We start from the raw sequence: 19,768 nt of genomic DNA on the forward strand, positions 1-19,768 counted from the left end.
TTAGTGTGTGTTTTGTCTGCTTCAGGTTTGTTGTAGGTTTTTTAATGTGTTTTATATTATTGTTGAAGTTTTCCTATTATAGTATGCATCTGTATTATAATAAGTGTGACACTGTTTTTAACATGTTATGTTTTCTGTAGATTATGGGGGTTTTGTTGTTTAGAATCCCCTTCTCCTCCTTAAAAAGTTCTGCTTTTCTCTTTATGAAGCTGTACTATCACTTTGTGTGTGTGTTTCTTGCTTGTTTTCAGGAGCAGTCAATGCAGAAACCTTCTAGCCCTCTACCAGAGCAAAGCTCCATACCTCTCCTATTTGCTTGCACAGCTAGTGCCAAAACAGTGGTTGCTAATCCGTTGCTACATCTTGGTAACTTAACTCATGATATATTACATGCCATAATAAACCTTGATTCGCCACCTCATCCAGATACTCAGAACAATAAGGTGTGTATTTTTAATTGAGGTGTTTGTTGTTATTGTCCAGTTTGCTGAAGTCGTGAATATTTTTCTGACAGCATGAAAACTTTCTGATATGCATACCTGTGACAAGTAATAAAACTGTGGAACATAAGTATTTTCTGTGATACTTCTCTTGGGATGAAACAATGTCCACTGACTATTGCTTATTGTTGAGGCACTGAGCATCTGGTTCAACAAGCTGAAGTAGACTGGTCTCTCTCAGGACTGAGTATTTGACCAAGATGACACCTGTTATGGAAAACATGTTGTACTACACTCTGTGTCAAATTTGCCTTTACGACAGTATGATTGCTACTTCTGTTATACTAATGTTAAACTCCACAGTTCAGTCCTGGACCTAAGTAAAATTAAGTTTTAAAGTATAAAAACTGATGGTCATCCAAGTGCAGTAAACTCAGACTTTTTTTGTGAAACAGTATATATGTTTATACAGTAAAATATAGTCTTTTTTTTTAATTTATGTTTCTGTAGGATTTCTTCTGTATTTAACATTTGACTAGAAACCAAACTTTAAAGTGTTAGGTTAAATCTTTCCTTAAGTTTTGTATGCTTTAGGCATACAAAATGTTTACTTTTACTCGAGATTTCTAGAGAACTCTTAAGAGATGGCTCAGTTCCTAGTCTGTGCTTTGTTTCAGAGGGAACAGACAAATGAGTTATGATACCATTTTTTTCAAAATGAACCTTTTTGATAAAAAAATTCTTTAGCTCTTTACATGTGTGTTTTGTGATACATTAAGAAAAGCATCAGCTATGATAAAAATAGCGATCAGTGTGATACTGAGTAAATTGTGTATGTGTCCAAGAGCTGCACAAGAATTGGTCAAAAACGAAGCTGCATTATAGCTTTCATTCTGAAGGAAAGCCTTTGTATTCCAAGCCAGCTACTGTCTTAGGGTATAATCACTTACGACAGTTGTACAGAGGGTTAATATATTGCTGTTTCTTAATTGAAAACCTTGGTGCTAGAGCTGATCTGTGATTATGGTTTTGTAAGGTGAGTGAGTGCTTCTGCATGCCTTTCATTGCAAAGTGAATTAATTTATCTGAAATGAATTTGGAAGAGAAGATGGCTATGTAAGTGATTTTTGCTGTAAGTGCTTATACCTTCCATATTCAGTGCTTGCTATTAATCTGTATGCATGAAAGGCTATGATACTAAACACTGTTCATCTTGAATGTAACATGTTCTATAAAATTTTTCTTACAGATATATGTAATGCATACCTTAGCAGCATCACTCTCTGCTTGCATCTACCAATGTCTCTGTGATGGCCACAGCTACAGGTAAAGGTCTTTGAAAAGTACTTTTTAGAGAATGGTCAACACACTGTCTCACTGTAATGATGGTATAATAGATAGTGCACCAGAAGGTAGTGCTCACACCTGCCTACATCTAGAAAGGACTATCACTTGAATAGTTTTAAACATTGTTTTAATATATATTTACAACTTCCCACTTTTCCATTTCACAGCTCATTTCAAGCAAATCAGTTCACTGGAACAGTGTATCAGACAGTGCTATTAACTCAGCGCCATTCTCTAAGAACAACAGGCTTAGAAGAAACAGCGACTCCCAATACATCACCTGCTCAGTGGCCAGGTACCTAAAGTTGATCTGTTCCTTTCCTCTTAAGGAAAACTTAATTGTCTGGATCCACTGTAAGAGCATGTAGCTATGCTCTGGACTTTCTAGTAGTATTTTTAACAGCTGTGTGGTAAAAATAAGTTCTTTAATAAAATCTTTATTCTTTGAAAGCTGCAAGCTAGTAACTCTGGTTATTCACTAAGTCAAGTTGATTTATGTTGCTTTCTCATACTAAAAAATGTTAGTGGGGGATCTAGCAAAGGACAAGTGAAGGTAAAGTAGGGTTAAGTGTTGTGTTGTGCTCTACTTTTTCCCCCTGCAGGCAACAGTCAGTCTCGTTATTATTCTACTTCCTTACTCTTGAAAAGGACTTGAAAGGCTGTCTTAGTTTGTGCTCCATCTCAGAATGGTTGTCGCTTATGTACAACTTTTGAACTAACCTGAAACTGTTGAGGAAAAAGTTTATAGTGAATTTTTTTTTGCTGTAACTTTAGAACCCATGTAGGACTTCAGGTTATTCTTAACATCTGCTGGGAACTATGCTAATGAAGCTACACTGGTCACGTTACAGGGAGTGTAAGCTATGTAATACATGTCTGTATGAGCTTCAGTTTACAGCACTAACTTTTAAAGTAGGTGTAACCAAGAAATATAGTTTCATATTATGGGATTTGTTTTTTCAATAAGAAAATTTCACATTAAAAAAATCTTCTGGAGAACCTTAAGCAGTATGTTTGTTATTGTTTTTTTTTTCTTTTCTGCTAAAAGTTCTGTCACTGAATCTACAGATTTTAGAGATAAATCAGACTGTCATCTTTTCTCCTTGTTTTACTATTTGCAAAGTTAAATTTCTAATGAATGAGACAACGGATTGTTAGCAGTTGTACTTATAGGTAACATCATCTCAAGCTGATTTATCTTATTTTTTTTATTACCTTCCCATGCCTTATGTGCACATGGGAGAGTATGACACAAAGCAGAATTCTTTAACCACTGCTGTTTTTATTTTCTTTTATGTGCGTAAAGGGACATAGTCGAAGCCACATCTGAAACTCTTTACAACTTTTTGTGGAAGCATAAAACACTACAAGATATTTTGTACTTAGGTGAAAGAGCACTTGTTAGACAATGCATAGTTCAAGTTGATGCCCGTGGTTTTTGGTTGGTTTTGCCACTGTAAAGTGAGAATATAGCATTTCAGCTTACAGTATTACGCTGGAGTTGTAAACCTAACTGGTGAAACAAGCGCCACAGGATAGTCAATGAGCAGATCAGTGATTTTATCTTAAGTATAAGATTTGGATGCTATGTATTGAATGTACCGTGAGCCACTGGATTAAAATTAGAGAATAAAGAGCTAACCCTTTGCTGAAAGAACTGAGAAGCCAGAAAAGAGAGAGTTTGAGACATAGGGGGAAGAAAGATTCATGTAAGTAAGGTAACTAAATGTTATATCATAACACAGTACCAGGGAGTTGAATTAAAGCTTCCAATGTTTTATTTAACATGTATTCCAAAACTTGAGTGCTTTTTTGTGATTCTTTTTCCCTCTCTAATTCTTGAAAAGTTGCTGTATATTTCTTTAACTGTTAGTCAAAAATATGAAGCTGTTAAATAGCATGCCACTTTCTCCTGGAGTTTCCAATTTCCTCTAAAACTTAGAACTTTTCTACAAAAGAAGGTACTAAATAATGTAGGTTGCTAGACAAAATACCGATGATAATCCAGAGTATGTTCACACACATACATGCTTTTTTTTTTTTTGTAAACAGGAATAACGTCTCTAATATGTCTCTTGAATTCTGCTGGTGAGGAAGCCCAGCCAGGTCTCACAGTTTTACTTTGTGAAATCCTAACTGCGGTCTATCTGAGTCTCTTCATCCATGGCCTAGCAACACATTCTAGCGATGAGTTGTATAGAATTATGGCTCATCCACTTAACAACAAAATGTGGTCTGCTATCTTTGGAGGAGGAGCTCATACACCCAGCAGAGGACAACTGCAATTAAAGACAAAAACTGGTTAGTTCTGTTGTTTTGCTTATATTTGTCTCCTGGGTTTTTTAAGAGAATATGGCTGCTGAAAGCTTAAGAGTAATTGCTTTAAATAGTTCATGTTCAGTAAGAATTTAATGTTTTTAGATCTGCAAAGAAGAACAAGGATCTAAAATTATTAGCATAGATATTGTGTTGAAGAGAGCAGGAAGCAGAATTGAATGTTACTGAAATAGGGTTTCTAAGTAGCACAACTACTGTAATGTGAGGGGGTTAAGTTCATCTTAAAGAGAAAATTTTCAGTACTATTACAGCTTAGTTTTAAATGTTAATTTTAAAGCTTTCCATTTCTCTCATAACAGAAATATATTCCCATTTTACAAATACAGTATGTTTTCTTTCTTTGGCAGGTAGGCACTTCCCAATGCCTAGCCCACAACAGGTAGTAGTGTTCTCCATGGAATGTGTGGGGTTTTCCAAATCCCTTACCGCCTTCAGTACTCATAGTCCTACCAAATCTTCAGGCAAGAATACTAGATTTAGTACTAGGCCTCTACATGCAGTTTGCTATGTGTGAATTTTTTTTTGCATATGTAGAAAGACAGAAAAACTTCTGTTTGCAAGCCATGCTAAAATTTAAAGCAAAGTTCTGTAACTAAAGCAGCAGTTGGATTGGGCCTTTTTATAAAAGAAAATTGGCAGTGCTGTTGTATTCTTACTACACTTCATTGGAAATTAATACTAATTATAAAATTACTTTGAACATGGTTTGAAAGGATCAGAAGTGTTTCGTATCTCTTTGGAGAGCTGCTTGTTTTTGCTTTTTGAATATAAGCATTATTATGCATGTGGATTTCTAAGTGTTCATTCTAGACATTACAAAAAAAAGGTGTCTTGGTATTCAGTTTTGATAGTCTGAGAACCCTGTAGGAAAGCAAACAACCTTGAAGTTTTAATTTCAGATGATTATAAATTATCCTGAGGTCCAGAACGAATTCTTTAATGCTTTCCTTTTTGGTACAGATTTGTGCTTTGTAATTTAGTTGGACTTCTATAAAATCAAGAGCAACAATCCTACAGATGGCCTAATATCTTAAAAGGAAGATTTTGTAAATATAAATTTACCTGAACTATGGTGACTTTGTACATCATATCTGAATATTTATTCTTAAAAATATAACTTAAACAATATAGTTTTTATTATTATATTGTTATTTATGAGGTGCATGTTATATAGAATTGTCTTACCTTTCATTTGAGGAAAACTGGAAATGTAGTCTGTTTGCATACAGACTTTGTCAGACATTTAGAAAAGTATTTTCAGAATAGAGATCTTTAATCAAAATTTCTTATTCTAGATCTGATCAGTCTTGTCTGTGGTATTGAATAAATATTTCTTATTACTATTTTGTGAAGGTTTCTGAGATTTGCTATGTCAGTATTGTTGGAAGGCATAACTGGCTTTTGTGGGCAATTTTAAGTTTCCTAGGTGTTGGTATCTGTATACTGAGCTGTGTTAATATTGCTGCTACTACTGTCTTAAAATAAGATAATTGTTTTTACATGGAAATGTACTGATATGCATACTAAATGGTTGCCTACTGCACGTTTTTCTAAAAATGAACACTGGCTGACTGATAGCAGAATTAGTAAAACTGTTGCTGGAAGAATCAAAAAGCTGAAACTGAAAATTTAAGGGAAGAAGGGGCCTTTTTAAATACTAATTTGCAGGGATAATCAAACCCTGGAAAAGGGACCTAGAGGGGTTGTGATGTCTCCATCTCTGGAGTTATTCAAAACTTGAACAAACTAGAGCATCACCTAGGTCAGCAAGGGCTTTGGGCCAGGTCCCTTCAAACCAATGTAATTCTAGGATTCTGTAGGTCTATTATTTGTTTTTAATGCATGTTTATCTAGAGCAAATTTGGGGGAAAGAATTTTGGAGAAACATCTTTTTTCTGTTACTTTAAATTTTTTAAAAAAAAAGGCTGGGGTGAGTAGACCTCCAGTGCAGCAGAAGAGTCAGATTAAAATCAGCTATATTTTTGTGCCTTTAATCTCATCTCTTACTTTTTCTTGTGACATCCAGAAATGACACTGAGGATGGAATGCTTGTTCCGGTCAACTATGGCATGTTCTTCAATAATATGATTTAGACATTGTATAACCTCCCATTTTGTTATGCATAACTAGAATCTTTTTTCTTAAGTTTATTTTTAGATTTTTGTAAAACGTCTTCATTTTCAAATGGAGATCAGAAGCCAAAAATTCTTCACACTAAAAATTCTGATATAACACCATATGTCCTTTAGCACCTTATCTAAATGTGCATGTTGATCTCCAAGTTTCAAACTTGTTTTAAGAGACTAAAGTACTATGTACAGTGCTGGCCAATACAGTGATGTGATTTTCCCTTTCTCTTCTTTCCTTTATTTGACTTAAGCATATAATAGCTTTGGATATAAAATTTCTCCTAAATAAATATGATCTTTCTTTTAGATACAAACTGAAAAACAGGAACCAAAAAGTAGGTCTTGGTATTCTTGTAAAATCCTGACCTCTGTTAGGAATTGGTTTCTATGAAAAACTGTTGTTTTATTGGTTCTTTCACAGTAAAGATCAGAAAGCATAGCAGTTTAAATGCTTTGTAGAGCTGCCTGACATGTTGTACTTCCCAGGTGTGTTTCTTGTTTTTGCAGTTGCAGCAAATGATTTTGGCAAACTGGGTTAGCATTGGAGAATTTACATTACATTATGTCTTAAAATTGTGGATATGTTTTGTGTTCAGAGGCAATTAGCATCCGAAATATAACCTTAATGTTTATTATAGTAGAACTTTACAGAATCATATTTACCATATAGTTTCTCTTTAAAGTTGTCTCAGAAGACTGTTTTTGTAACTTAAGCATATATAGAGATAATAAGCTCTCTATAATCCAGAGGGTTCTTAAGGAAAAGTTTGAATTTTGCTTTAACAGTTAGAAATCCATAATGTCATTTAATATATCCAATTTTTCCATGCTACAAGAGTAAATTAAATGTAGAACTACTTCTAAAACTTGAGTATTTTGCAAGTATAATATATAGACTTAAAGTTGTCATTTTGGGTTTCAGATGTAGAAAATCAGAAATCTGATAATACTTGAGTATTAAGGCAAGTTATTCTTCTCCACTGCTTGTCCTCACTTTCCAGGCAATTAAAGAAGCTTTAACACAAATATGATTTCTGAATACTGTCATAGTTGTACTTTGGTAAAGAGAAATTATAAACTGTCAGCTCTTACTGTGATGAGTTTTGCCTAACATGCCAGAGTTTTTGAGAAAAAGATGCCCTGAGGCATCTCATGCGTATGCCATGAGGATACTCACATAAAATTTATCCATAGGATGTGCCACCCTGCTGTTAGTCTTATGCATGCATTTCTCTTGTTAGATCCTCTGAATTAATTTGTAGCTTTCGCTTGCTCTCCACAAACTATTATCCATGATGTTCTAGAAAACATACTGCCTTCACAGATTTTATATATGTGTTACTTAAAGTAACTGAGCATCTAAGCAGAAGATTAATTTCGCGTTTGCCCAGTGTGTAGGCAGTTGTAAAGAAAAAACAAACCCATAAAACTCTTGCATTTATCTGCTTGCTGTACCTGCTGTTGAGGTAGGTTTCACCCAGAATCTAAAACAAAACAACAAAAACTTATCTTGCATTAGTAGTGCTTCAGAAACCTTATCTGCTTTAGACTAGATCCAACAGTGCTATATATCTGCTACTCGATTTCACCAGCAAATCAGAAACAACAGTATAAAGTGTTCATTTTTAGACTTTATCTACAGGAATGGCTTGATCTCAGAACAGATAAAAGGATACAGATTCCTCTAGTCCTAAAGCCTTCCAGCTTACGTAAGGACCTACAACAGTCATGCCAAACCGCTCCTTTTAATGCAGAAATCCCTGCAATATTGTTAGTAATAGAAACTTTGACATCAGTGTGAGAATAATTCTTTGAATTCCAGCTCAGAAGTAGGGACTGCAATGTTGGGCTTGTTCTCTTGCAGTACTTTGTAGAACTGAGTACTTCATTACTTGTGTGGCCTTTCTGTTCTCTATTAAAGTCTTTGTCTTCTCACTATTACTGTCTTATTCTTGGTTAAGTCACCATTAAAACAGATTAGAAGTTTGACTTGAAGTGTTTGCATTGTGAATGATGGTGTTATTTTGCTCACTAAAATAAGCCTTAGGTGTTTAGAACAGAATATGTCAACAAAGTTTGTGTATGCTACTGAGTGTTTCATTGTGCTTACATGATTTTTTGAGAGGTTTCCAATCACCATTTGTTGAAATGCCCATAACATATGCCCATAACGTATGTAATGTCCCCAGAATTATCTGAGAGTTTAATATATACTTTCTTGAGCTTTTCACTACTCTGTAAATGGTGCATAAATGCAACAAAGCATCTACAGTCTTGAGTACATATAGTAATCAGGCTGCACCTTATGGAACTTAATTGCAATTGCTACTCTTGAGTGCTAATTAATTAAATTCATCACCTTGGCCACACAAGCTACTACCCATGAGTAAGCAGAACATCATGTTGAAAACTTCAGGATTTGTAACCTTGCAAAATGCAACTTCTCTAGGTTTGAAGTCAAAACATCCAGCAGTGTAGACTTTCACCAGGCTGCTGTTCTAGCTGGCTTTCACACCTCCCCAAAGAATTAAAGAAATCTCTGTAGGGCTTCACCCTTACTGAAATTATTAGAGGTGTGATTCAAAATCAGTATTTCTTTGTCATGTCTCTGCCATTCCACTCTGTTCTGGCCTTCAGCAGTGCGGATATTTATTGATGACTGCAATCAAGGGTGATGTTTTTGTAAGAGGAGGACTTAATAATTTTGCATCTCTTAATGAAGACTTGCATTTTTCATAGGTGGTTGGGGTGTTGATGGTGCATGCCTGCACAGAGTCTTCAGTAAAACACAGTAACTCTGACTTGCATTTTAGTTTTTTTGGAAATTGAAAGAGATCTGCCTTTTAGCTCTTCTTGGGAAGGTGGAAAGGAGGTGACATGGGCAACAAGTCCTTTGAATATCATTGCATGTGTTAAATCTTGGCAGAAGTAGAAGCATTTTCCTTGCCTGAAATATTTCGATGTTCTGGGAAAGTAATATCAATTTTACATTTGTTTTATAAGTAAAATGGGACTGAAGATAAATGTTTTGAATGTAAAAAAAGAAAAAGTAAGAGTTTTAACTAGAAATACATGAGAAATTTGAAAGTGCATATAATTGGTGATCTGAAATCCCAAATGACAAAGTTAGATTTTTAATGAATTTGTTAATTTATTTAAAGATTTTTATAATGCAAAAAAAGGAAATTGGCATTAGTATTATGTATTTCAAGCCACTTAAATGGTTGTACTTTTATTTGCCTTAAATATTGGATTTTTTTCCAATGGCCACCCTGCAGTATTCTTAAAAATACAAAGAATGATCCAGTAGAATTGAAAAAAGTGCTGTTTTAAAGCAAAGCGTTTGCTTTTTGAATTCTGCTTAGAAGAACAACCTGCAAGCCATATACTTGCTTATTTCTGTATCGTGCAAAACTTGCTCCTTATTTTATGCCTAGTGAATTTTTTTTTTGAAGCAATTGCTAAAAATTCATACGGCGATGCATGTGCATGCTCTTTCTTAGCTAATGAGCTTTAAGTAATGAATTGAAAATGCATTGTACTGCAGCTATTATATTTGCAACTTTTAGTACAGGTAAGTGGATTTCAAGTAATATCCCTAATGGCGGGGGGGTGGGGGGTGGGAAGGGGTGGGAATTATGATACAGTAAAGTAGCGCAACACAGACTGTTAAAATATTCCAGTTGCAAGATGAAAGATGAGACACTGTCTTCAGCTTTTCTTAGATTCTCTATATAAATTAATTTTATAGTTCAGCTGCTTGCAGTTGTAATGGTTGTCTTCATACAGAGTCAAAAACGTTTTTGAAAATCCTTGGAAAAACTTTTTTTTTTCTGGTCCAAAAATGACCAGAAGTTAGGAAAAAATTCCATCAACCACTGTGAATACAGAGTATTTGCCCATTGCGGGGGGGGGATCATAGTTGTGATGTATAAAAAAACAAACCTTCTTTTATTTAAAAAACTCAACCGCAATCTTACCTCCCTCAGGGTTTACAGTTTACTCAGTTTTTGTTATGAGTGTGCAAGTCTTACATGTGGAATATGTTCTTAAATGAGTGTTATTTTTCTTTTGTCAAGAGCATTAGACCTTCTGTTTTCAAGTGATTAGAGTACCATAAGAGCTTTGAAGGAAATAGTCTTTCAAACATCTATCAAGACTCAAATGTCTCCTGTGGATAAAGCAAATGTAAAAAAAAAAAAAAACCACACCAAAAAACCAGGGGGTGGGGTACGTATAGGAAATATCTTTTTGTAGTAGTTCACTGCAGGCATACGTAGGGATGCTGGCTCTTTTTATGCCATGCCCCAGCATTATTAGCAGGAGAAGGTAATCTCAGAAGCTTCAGTGGAAGTTTTTGAGCCCTTGGCAACAAAAGGGAATAAGGAAAGTTAAAAGCAATAAAGCCCCCATTTGTGTTTGTGGTGTTCATATTAGTTCATCCTTGCAACTGGTGTGGCCCAACGTGTTAATGCTTGAACACAGCGATAGGGTTATGTAGTCTCTAGGTCAGCTCTCTTAGCCTGAAGATTTGCTTTACTGGAGACTATTTATTACTGTTTTTACATCAGCCCAAGACTCAGATCATAAGGCAACCCATATTCCCCTTTACTGAAGAGGTGCTTGTTTATATGAGATCTTTTATGACTAGCTGCCTGGTCTCATTACTGCTATATGGAAAACAAAAAACCCACTTAATTACACATGAAACAACCAGAAAGTTTTTCTATACGCTTCTTCCCCAACTGCTTTATTTTACACTTAAAAAAAGGAGTGGGGTGGGGTGAAACTTTTGTTCTGTGATTCTTTTGGGTGATGTTATAGTTTTCAAACCTTAACTGGAAAAGGGAGATTTTGAAGTGCTTAATGAAAAATTAAATGTTCAGTACTTGATTAAATAGTCATTGACATTTTTGGGGACTTCAAAAGGCAGTTCAAAAAACTGTCTCCCTTTTTATGCTAATGTTTTAACTTTCTTTGTTTAACCTAAGTCTTGAACCCATTCAGTTGTTTCACTATAGAAACTGATCTTCATGCATTACATGTATCTACCTGAAAATAAAAAGCAAATTTTAAAATCAAGTAGGAAATGGATTCAAGTCCTTTTTGTCTGTAATGGAACGTGAATGAAGGGCACCATGTTGTGTCAAATCTCCAAATATGATTCCCTTTCTCCATTGTCCATCCCACTTCAGAAGTGTTCTGGAGAGCCAGAACACAAACTTACTGCTCAAGGACAATGACAATTTATATCATTCCTCCACTACTAACAGAAAGGCTGTTTTGGAATACAGTTCACCTACCAAGAACTGGAATGATCTCAGGTTATTGGATGGTTATATGAGCCTCTTTAAGTGAGCCATTACTTTTTCCATATTTATGAAGTTGATACTCCTCAATTAACAAAAAAAATAAGGGATCTGAAATGAGGCTTGCTTGTTTATTCATTTGTGATATAGTGGCATTAAGATGTTTCTAATAGCTTGGATAAGCTGGTTCCTTGAGTAATGTAATTCAAATAGATCTCTTGTAGACACTTCTGAAAAAAGTCAGTGCTGGGGGAAGTGAGAGGACCCCTCAACTCCTAGGGGTATTATTACACATAATTAGTCTTCCCCTGTTTGATAAGGTATATATTGCATTGTATTAGTTAAAATTGGTTTATATTTGCTGGAGAAATACATTGTCAGGACATATGGATTTATCAGAATTGTACCATTTAGAAAAGAGTACAGACCTCCTCTGGAAGGACACAGAATTAAAACTTGGAGAAGGAATGGCAAGCTTAGGTATTTGCACTATATATCCTGAAAGACTCTTGACTTGTCTTAACCAAGCATAATTGGTATTCAGTAATCCTTATTAAAGTAATTTAGTTTTGCAGTATTGTTGCTTGAGCAATGAATATCTCTCATCTTTGTTGAAGGAAGAAAGCTTCTAATGCAGTTATGGGTGTACTCTATTATTCTGTATTATTTGTGCTGGGGGTTTTCCACTTCTGGAGTCTTATTTATGTATTTGTTTTGCATATTTGAGGACTAACATTCTCTAAGCTTATTTGCTATGGAAATGTTAAGATAGAATTCTGAAAACATAATGAGGAAGATTTTTACTTTCTATTATAAATCCCTTTATTAAAAGCAGTAGGGAGGTGGAGCAATTTAAAACAATATGCTGTATTTTCTTCCTCTGTAGATGATGGAGAGAAACAGCAAAAACGTTACAAGCTTTCATCAAAAATCTCTCCAAAAGAGAGTTCTCATTCACCTGCATTGCCATTGGTAGACCAAGAATCTCCATCCTACAAAGAAAGATTTATTCCTCCCGAGCTTAGCATCTGGGATTATTTCATTGCAAAGGTAATTTTTTGCTATTACGACAGTTAAATATCTTCTGTCACTGGTAATTTTTTTCTTCTTAGTCTTTATTCTAGATATCAATTTAGATGTGTGATGGAAGCTGCCTGGTTTTATTACTCATATTTATCTTTCTCTAAAATGTTGCCTATAGATATTTTTGAAACAGCTTTCTTAAACTGTTCTTATGAAATTAATTTGTTTTCAGGTAATGGTATGAACAAAACACGTTTCCTATATGGCTGCAGAGTACAAATATATAGGTAATTGTGGATCAGCTGTTTACATGAACAAGGAAATGCAAGCAGCTTTTTAGTATCTATGTCAAATGGGTGAAGTGAATGTGTATACTAAAAGGAAATCAAATTATGTTGCCCTCTGTCAAGCCTGCTGTGGCAGATCTTTCTTTGTTGAAAGTGACATAATTCTATGGAGTTGTATGGCCCATTTCTATATCAAGTATCAGCAAAATAAATATATAAGCAGTTTTTTGGGAGCAAGGACAAAAAAAGAAATTACAAATACTGAATAACACAGTGGGGCACTGATGGTGGGGTTATCATAAATATTGAACTCTGTAGGCAGGGGATAGGATTTTCTTGTTCTTTAATCCTCTGAGTGCTTCGAAGAAGTAGAGAGAAAATACACTGGTGGTTTTGGCTTCCCTCTGACAAATAACTAGCTTTTGTGTCCTACATGTGTTATGATGTATCTGACCTGAAAATAAAGCAAAATAAGAACTGGAAAACTTCTAGTATTTTCATTTTCAGCATTAGAATTTCAAGTAATGTGAAAAATAGTTAAGCTGCTAAAGTATGCAATGCTCGTGAACAGTTATCCTTTTCATAAGGTACAAACTCCAAATGTTGCTAAATTGAGTAAGATGATATATTTAATAGTTTTTATTTAAAAAAGGAGGTATAATGATGTATGTTTTAAAAGATAATTTAAAACTAGATGTTGCCTAGAATACTCAAAGAATACTGTTTAAATTTTTAGCCTTTTCTTCCATCACAAAGTGCAGTGGAATATGATTCAGAAGAGAGTCAGGAAAGTGGTGAAGATGAAGAAGGTATTGGTGGAGATGGGTTTGCATCAAATTCACATAATCAAGAGCACTCTAATTCAAATTCATATAGGTAAGTAACTCTTTAGAATGGAAGGTATTCTGCAATGGCTAGACTTGCATTTCTGGCCTTTTATTTTTGAGATAATACACCAGTTACTTGATATGTCGTGGCAATGCATTATCTAAACTTAATAGTTAATTTTTTTAAATTATTGTTTTACTCATTTCATTCATACATGATATAGTGACTTTTGAAAGCATCTATAACATTCTAAATGTCGTTTGTAGTTATCAGCAGTTTATGAGGATTTAAAGCTCTGAATTTAAATCCTAATTGTCAATAAGTGAGAAAAAATATTTTCATATTAGTAAGTGACTTACTAGTACTTTCTTGTTAGTTGGTCACTGATGAGGTTGGCAATGGTTCAGCTGGTACTTCACAATTTGAAGACTTTCTACCCTTTGGCTGGACATGATCTTTCAGGTAATAAGCAGCAGTGTTGTCTTTTCATACTTTATAAACACATTTTAAATCAGTAATGTGTTGAATAATGTATATATTGTAGCTTTAATTTAATTCAAAAGTTCTTAATTTTTTCATGATCTGGGAATAATTGTTCTGATACTGTTTATCATACAGGTATATATGAAATAGCATGGTGGGTGGGTAGGATGAGTGGGCAAGAAGGAATGCTCAGTAGCTAGCAGAAGTCTCTGCATACTTAGTTTTTTCTTTGCCTCCTAGTCGTACAAGAATGTTTACAATATTTATTTCTTGGTGGAAACTCTATAGTTTTTTGTAAATCATGTTACATCATTTCTATTTCTTGCTTCTTAGAATCATAGTATCATGGAATGGTCCAACCCCTATGTCATGGGCAGGGACATATTTCACTAGATTGTGTTTCTCAAAGCTCCATCTAACCTGACCTTGAACACTTCCAGTGAGGGGGCATCTACAACTTCTCTGGCAACCTGTTCAGTGTCTCACCCTCATAGTAAAAAAACCTCCTTCCTTATGTCCATTCTAAAGCTACTTTCCTTCAGTTTAAAACAATTACGCTTTGTCCTTTCACTACAGGTCCTGGTAAAAAGTCTTTCTCCATCTTTCTTGTAAGCCCCCTTCAGGTACCGAAAGGACGCAATAAGATCTGCCTTCTCTCCTCCAGGCTGAACAACCCCGACTCTCTCAGCGTTTCCTTATAGGAGAGGTGTTCCAGCCCCCTAATAATTTTTGTGGCCGCCCTCTGGACCTGCTCCAACAGTTCCATGTCTTTCTCATACTGGGAGCCCCAGGGCTGGATGCGATACTCCAGGTGGGGTCTCATGAGAATGACTATGGGGCAGAATCACCTTCCTCGCCCTGCTGGCCACCCTTCTTTTAATGCTGCCTGCGATATGGTTGGCTTTCTGGGCTGCAAGTGCACACTGCCAGCTCACCTCCAATTTTTCGTCCACCAGTACCTCCAAGTCCTCCTCCGCAGGGCTGCTCTCAATCCCTTTGTCCCCCAGCCTGTACTGATACTGGGAATTGCCCTGACCCACATGCAGGACCTTGCACTTGGTCTTGTTGACCTTCTTCATGAGGTTCACATAAGCCCACTCCTCAAGCCTGTCAAGGTTCTTCTGGGTAGCATCCTGTCCCTCTGGTGAATCAATTGCACCACTCATCTCTGTGTTGTCTGCAAGCCTGCTTGGATGCACTCACTACCACTGTCTATGGTATTATCAAAGATATTGAACAGTACTGATCCCAATTCAGATCCCTGCAGGACACCACTTGTAACTGATCTTCATTTGGACATTGAGCTGTTGACTACAACTCTCTGGATGCAGTCATTCAGCCAATTATTAATCAAATAGCCCATCCATCAAATCTGTCACACTGTTTATAGGTAAGGATGTTGCATGGGACTGTGTCAAAGGCTTTACAGAAGTCAAAAGTAGAGTCCATCAGTTTCTCTTCCGTTACCCACCAGTGCAGTCAATCCATCATAGAATGCTACCAGATGTCATGCATGATTTTCCTTTGTGAAGCCATGTTGGGTCTCTCATCACCTGACTGTTATCCATATGTCTTGACATAGCTTCGAGGACGATCTGTTCTGATACTTAATTTCTGTCAGTGTTGAAGAAGTCTACTCCTGTTTTTAACAATGATAGCACAAAGCAGGTCATTTTTTGTACTCGTAAATATCAACGTGAGGTTTGAAAAAAGCTTACTTTTGGAGTTAGTTCAGCCTTCAGCTGTGGAATTGTCCTCATCAATGTTATAATGGAGAAGGAAGGCTTTTTTTTTTTTATAATTTACTTGTCTTTCTAGAGCTTCCAGTTAGCTCTCCAATATGCCATGCAGTTTTGAAAACACTACAGCGCTGGGAACAAGTTCTTCTTCGACGTCTTGAGCTATATGGGGGTCCCCCTCAACATTATATTTCAGTTCATGCTTCTGAAGATGCCCTAGCTGCCGGTCCTGCATTGCTTCGTCATAAAACTTTACTTGAGCCTACAAACACTCCATTCCGGTGAGTCTAGCTTCTATAAACAGTGACTATAATATCTTTAATATACCTCAGACACTATGTTGTTAGTGCATGTGATAGACTATAACTTCGATAACTCTATAATACCAGTTTCTGGACTTGATCTAATCCATTGTGAACTTGTGGGTATACATGAAAATCTATGCATCTCTGGTCCAAAGCAAGATCAGGAAAATCAATCAAAAGTTTATAATTTTTTTTAGTTCCTTTATTGAAGCTTAACATGATTTTGAGCATCTCTGTGGAAAAACTGTGGTTTACAGTAAATAAAGAATAACAAATTTGCCCTAATTGATAATTAAGGATTAGTGGCAATTAATTAAATAATTTCCCCACCTGTGGAGGGAACATCTTTGAACATTCTTATCAGTATATTTTCCTAAAATCAAAGAACAAATATTTACTATTTATAATGTTTGTGTAGTTGTGGCTCAACATAATTGCATGTTCAGCCAGAACATGCTTAGTGTGCTTAGTTTCTTAGATTTAAATAGATTTTTGCCTTTTTAATCTTACTACCACCTGTGGTTGCAGAATCATCACAAAGTCTGTCTTTTTGTTGTAAAATGCCTCACAATTGCCACACTTAGTTTTAATAACTTGAGCTGAAGGAACGGCTTAACATGTATCTGCTGCCTGGCATTATTTTTAAGCTCTGATTTAAAGGGATTCAGGGTTTGATGGTTTTTGGCCTGCCATAAGCAGCTATATTTGTATTTACAAATTTTGCTTGAGCATACAGTTTCCAGGGATAAGCATAAATATTTGAAGTCTGATCTGATTCTACAGTCCTTCCAATTTTGTCACTGAAAAGTCATGGTTGTTTCAGAGATGTTACACAGCTGATGATGTGTTCCTAACATGAAGTGTTAGTAATTCTTTGTCCATGTGATAGAAGCCCTCATCAGCAGTAAATGGAAATGATCCATGTTGTAAAAAATGAGGTGGACAATAACTAATCTGTGTGCTGACCTTGTTGTTGTGTAATCTCTTAAAGAGATTTTTCTTACTTGTCCGAAGATAGGAGGTGAAAAAGGTTCTTTTCCTTCATCCTTTTGCCCCTGCTCTCACGTGTAGGTTTTTCAGGAAGACGGTACCAGAATGCTTCTGAATAAGTGTCATACAGTGTTTAGAGAGCTCTAGTTTTGTCCCAGTATTTCTTCTGACTATAGTTTGATTAGAATATAAGGTATTGCAATCTTCTATATTTATAAGAATTAAGTAGATATTGATTTTAACTGTGTTCTGCAGATCTAACAGTCATGTTGCACTATCTGTGAAAAGGCTCTGGCAGTACTTGGTTAAACAGGAAGAAGTCCAGGAAACCTTTATCAGAAATATTTTTACAAAGAAGCGATGCATAAATGAGGTTGGTACGGTATACAGAAAGTATAAAATGTTGCAGGTCAATCTATTAGCTTTTGGTTAAGTTATTTGGCTAGCTTGTTTACTCTAGAGCATGAATGGATAACATACATGTCTATGACTCTAAATCTACAGTATTTCGTATTAAATCTTTGTCCGTTCTTTCATTGAAAACAAAAATAATCAGTCTTTAATTGTAGACTGACACCTAACACCACGTAGCTACAGTCAGCCTCTTCGTTAAGGTCAGTGTAAAAGCTGCCTCAAAAGAATCACAAACTCAAAAATTTCAAAGATTTCAAACAGTAACCTAATCAGCCAAAGTTGCAGAAGTTTGAGTTTGTCCCTTCCATAGTCCTCCTGGGTTTATCTATGGGTTTCTATCATGATTAAATTTTAATAAGAAAAATTGTCATACAACAATTAATATTTCTGTCCCTGATAACTTGTCTTAGAGTCTTGCTGGATTCTAGGTTCCAGATTCAGTTACATGTTTTAAAGTTGTGGTTCTGTAACGGAATTCTGGGGGGTTTTATCCCCCTCCCTCTTCAGTTGCTCCTTTTCTTTCTTACTCACCCCTGCTCCCAATAATTCGAAAGAATCATTTGTGTTGTAGGAAAACCTATGGAGTAGCAGAAACATAGGAGAAAGAAGCAGATCCAAACAAATTAAACTAGTGAAGCCATAGCAGCAAAGACTTCTGTATGAGTTAATCTTTGTCCTGTCACAACTAGAACGTTGGCTTGTTTGAGAATTTGTGGGTACTTGTGTTCACTATAGGCTCCAGTTAAAAGGAAATAGTTCCTTTTGTTTTGTACTTTGAAGATGCACCATTTCTGATCATGCCTTATGTCAATGCAGCATGGTGCTGTGCTGTATGGAACGGTATTTTGGAATATTTTAGATGTGCTTTTTGTTTCCAAATAGGATCACTGACAGCCTTACACAGCTTAGGTGTGTTGGCTTTATTTTGTATCTTCGTATTACTGATAATGTCAGTGAAGAAATCTCACTTTTGAGATGGGCAAGATGCTGTTACAGTACAGAATAGCTAAATCAGTGTCCTCTGTACTGAATGTAGAGGTTAGAATTTGATAATTACTGTTACTATATAAAATACATAAGTGTGTGTGTAAACATGCTGTTGTGTTTCAGTTGTTCTCTGTTGGTATGAACAACAAGGAACTAAGAATTTCCTTGATACCTTGTGTGTTATGTCTTATCTCTATTCTTTGTTCTGTGGTGGTTCTTTCCTTGGTGAAGTCATTAGAGGAGCACAATGAAACCATGAAAAATTCTGTTGTGGTGGAGCCCATCGTCAATAAGGTACACAGTGGTAATGCTCAAATTAATTAGACCTTCAACATTATGGAATACTTCCATTTTGAAATGGTGCTGAACCCCCTTAAAAAAATCTTTGCTGACATAGCAAATAAACTTAAAAATTCAGTTTTGCAAGAGATGGAGTTAAACCAGTCTTGTTATAAAACCCATTGGAAACTACATTGTCTTAGAAAGCTGGATTAAACAACCAGGTAAGAACAATATGTATTACCAAACTATGTAGCTATGCCAAATGAGCTGAGGCTGAGATTTGCCCAAGTGACAAAAATTCAGTCACATAGGGAACATAGTGTATACAGGAGCTTTCACCAGTGTGATATGGCTAGCATAGTTGCCAATAAGTGAAGGTTGTTAACTGAAGTTAGAGCAGTTTGTTAGTGTGATGTTAGTTTGCTACTGAAAACTTTTGCTGAGCTTCATTTTAAGATGGTGTCAATTGAGCCCATATAACAATTTTATAGCAACTTTCTTGAAAGGTTGGTATGAGAGACTAAAAAGGTATAGTACGATGCCTAGAAATGCAAACAAATACTGTGTTCTTCAGGCGTTCTTTTACAAAACTAGTGAGAAGAAAGAAATGAGAACACCTTCATGGTGTATAACAGCTACAGACTTTTTTCAGATTTTGAAAAAGACTGTTTGCAGTTCTTCAACAGCACCATCTTACTGCTTTTCAACTAAAATATCTTTGTTTCAATCTTTTGAAGATGAGAGAATTAAGAAATTAAAGGGGAGAGGCTAAAAAATGGTAGTTCTGGAATAATACTTTGTGTTTTGAAGAAGATGCAGAGTTTTACTTTTGTAGTCCAGGTTTGAATTTTTATGTCACCATTTGTTT

At 35.6% G+C, this 19,768-nt stretch overlaps 1 protein-coding gene across 2 annotated transcripts in view; it reads left to right on the plus strand.

The window, feature by feature from the left end:
• DMXL1 (Dmx like 1) overlaps nt 1-19,768 on the plus strand; it is an 87,530-nt gene that overhangs the window by 51,912 nt on the left and 15,850 nt on the right. The window contains exons 25-35 of one of the 2 annotated variants that reach the window (XM_075079264.1): nt 252-443; nt 1,690-1,766; nt 1,955-2,082; nt 3,840-4,088; nt 4,472-4,585; nt 12,449-12,612; nt 13,609-13,748; nt 14,077-14,162; nt 16,002-16,203; nt 17,473-17,590; nt 18,850-18,912. In XM_075079264.1, coding sequence (XP_074935365.1) covers nt 252-443; nt 1,690-1,766; nt 1,955-2,082; nt 3,840-4,088; nt 4,472-4,585; nt 12,449-12,612; nt 13,609-13,748; nt 14,077-14,162; nt 16,002-16,203; nt 17,473-17,590; nt 18,850-18,912 — 1,533 coding nt within the window. The remainder of the gene's footprint in view (nt 1-251; nt 444-1,689; nt 1,767-1,954; nt 2,083-3,839; nt 4,089-4,471; nt 4,586-12,448; nt 12,613-13,608; nt 13,749-14,076; nt 14,163-16,001; nt 16,204-17,472; nt 17,591-18,849; nt 18,913-19,768) is intronic. The other variant, XM_075079263.1, reaches the window with a different exon arrangement.

Source organism: Phalacrocorax aristotelis, chromosome Z (assembly GCF_949628215.1).
Source record: "Phalacrocorax aristotelis chromosome Z, bGulAri2.1, whole genome shotgun sequence".
NCBI lineage: Eukaryota > Metazoa > Chordata > Aves > Suliformes > Phalacrocoracidae > Phalacrocorax > Phalacrocorax aristotelis.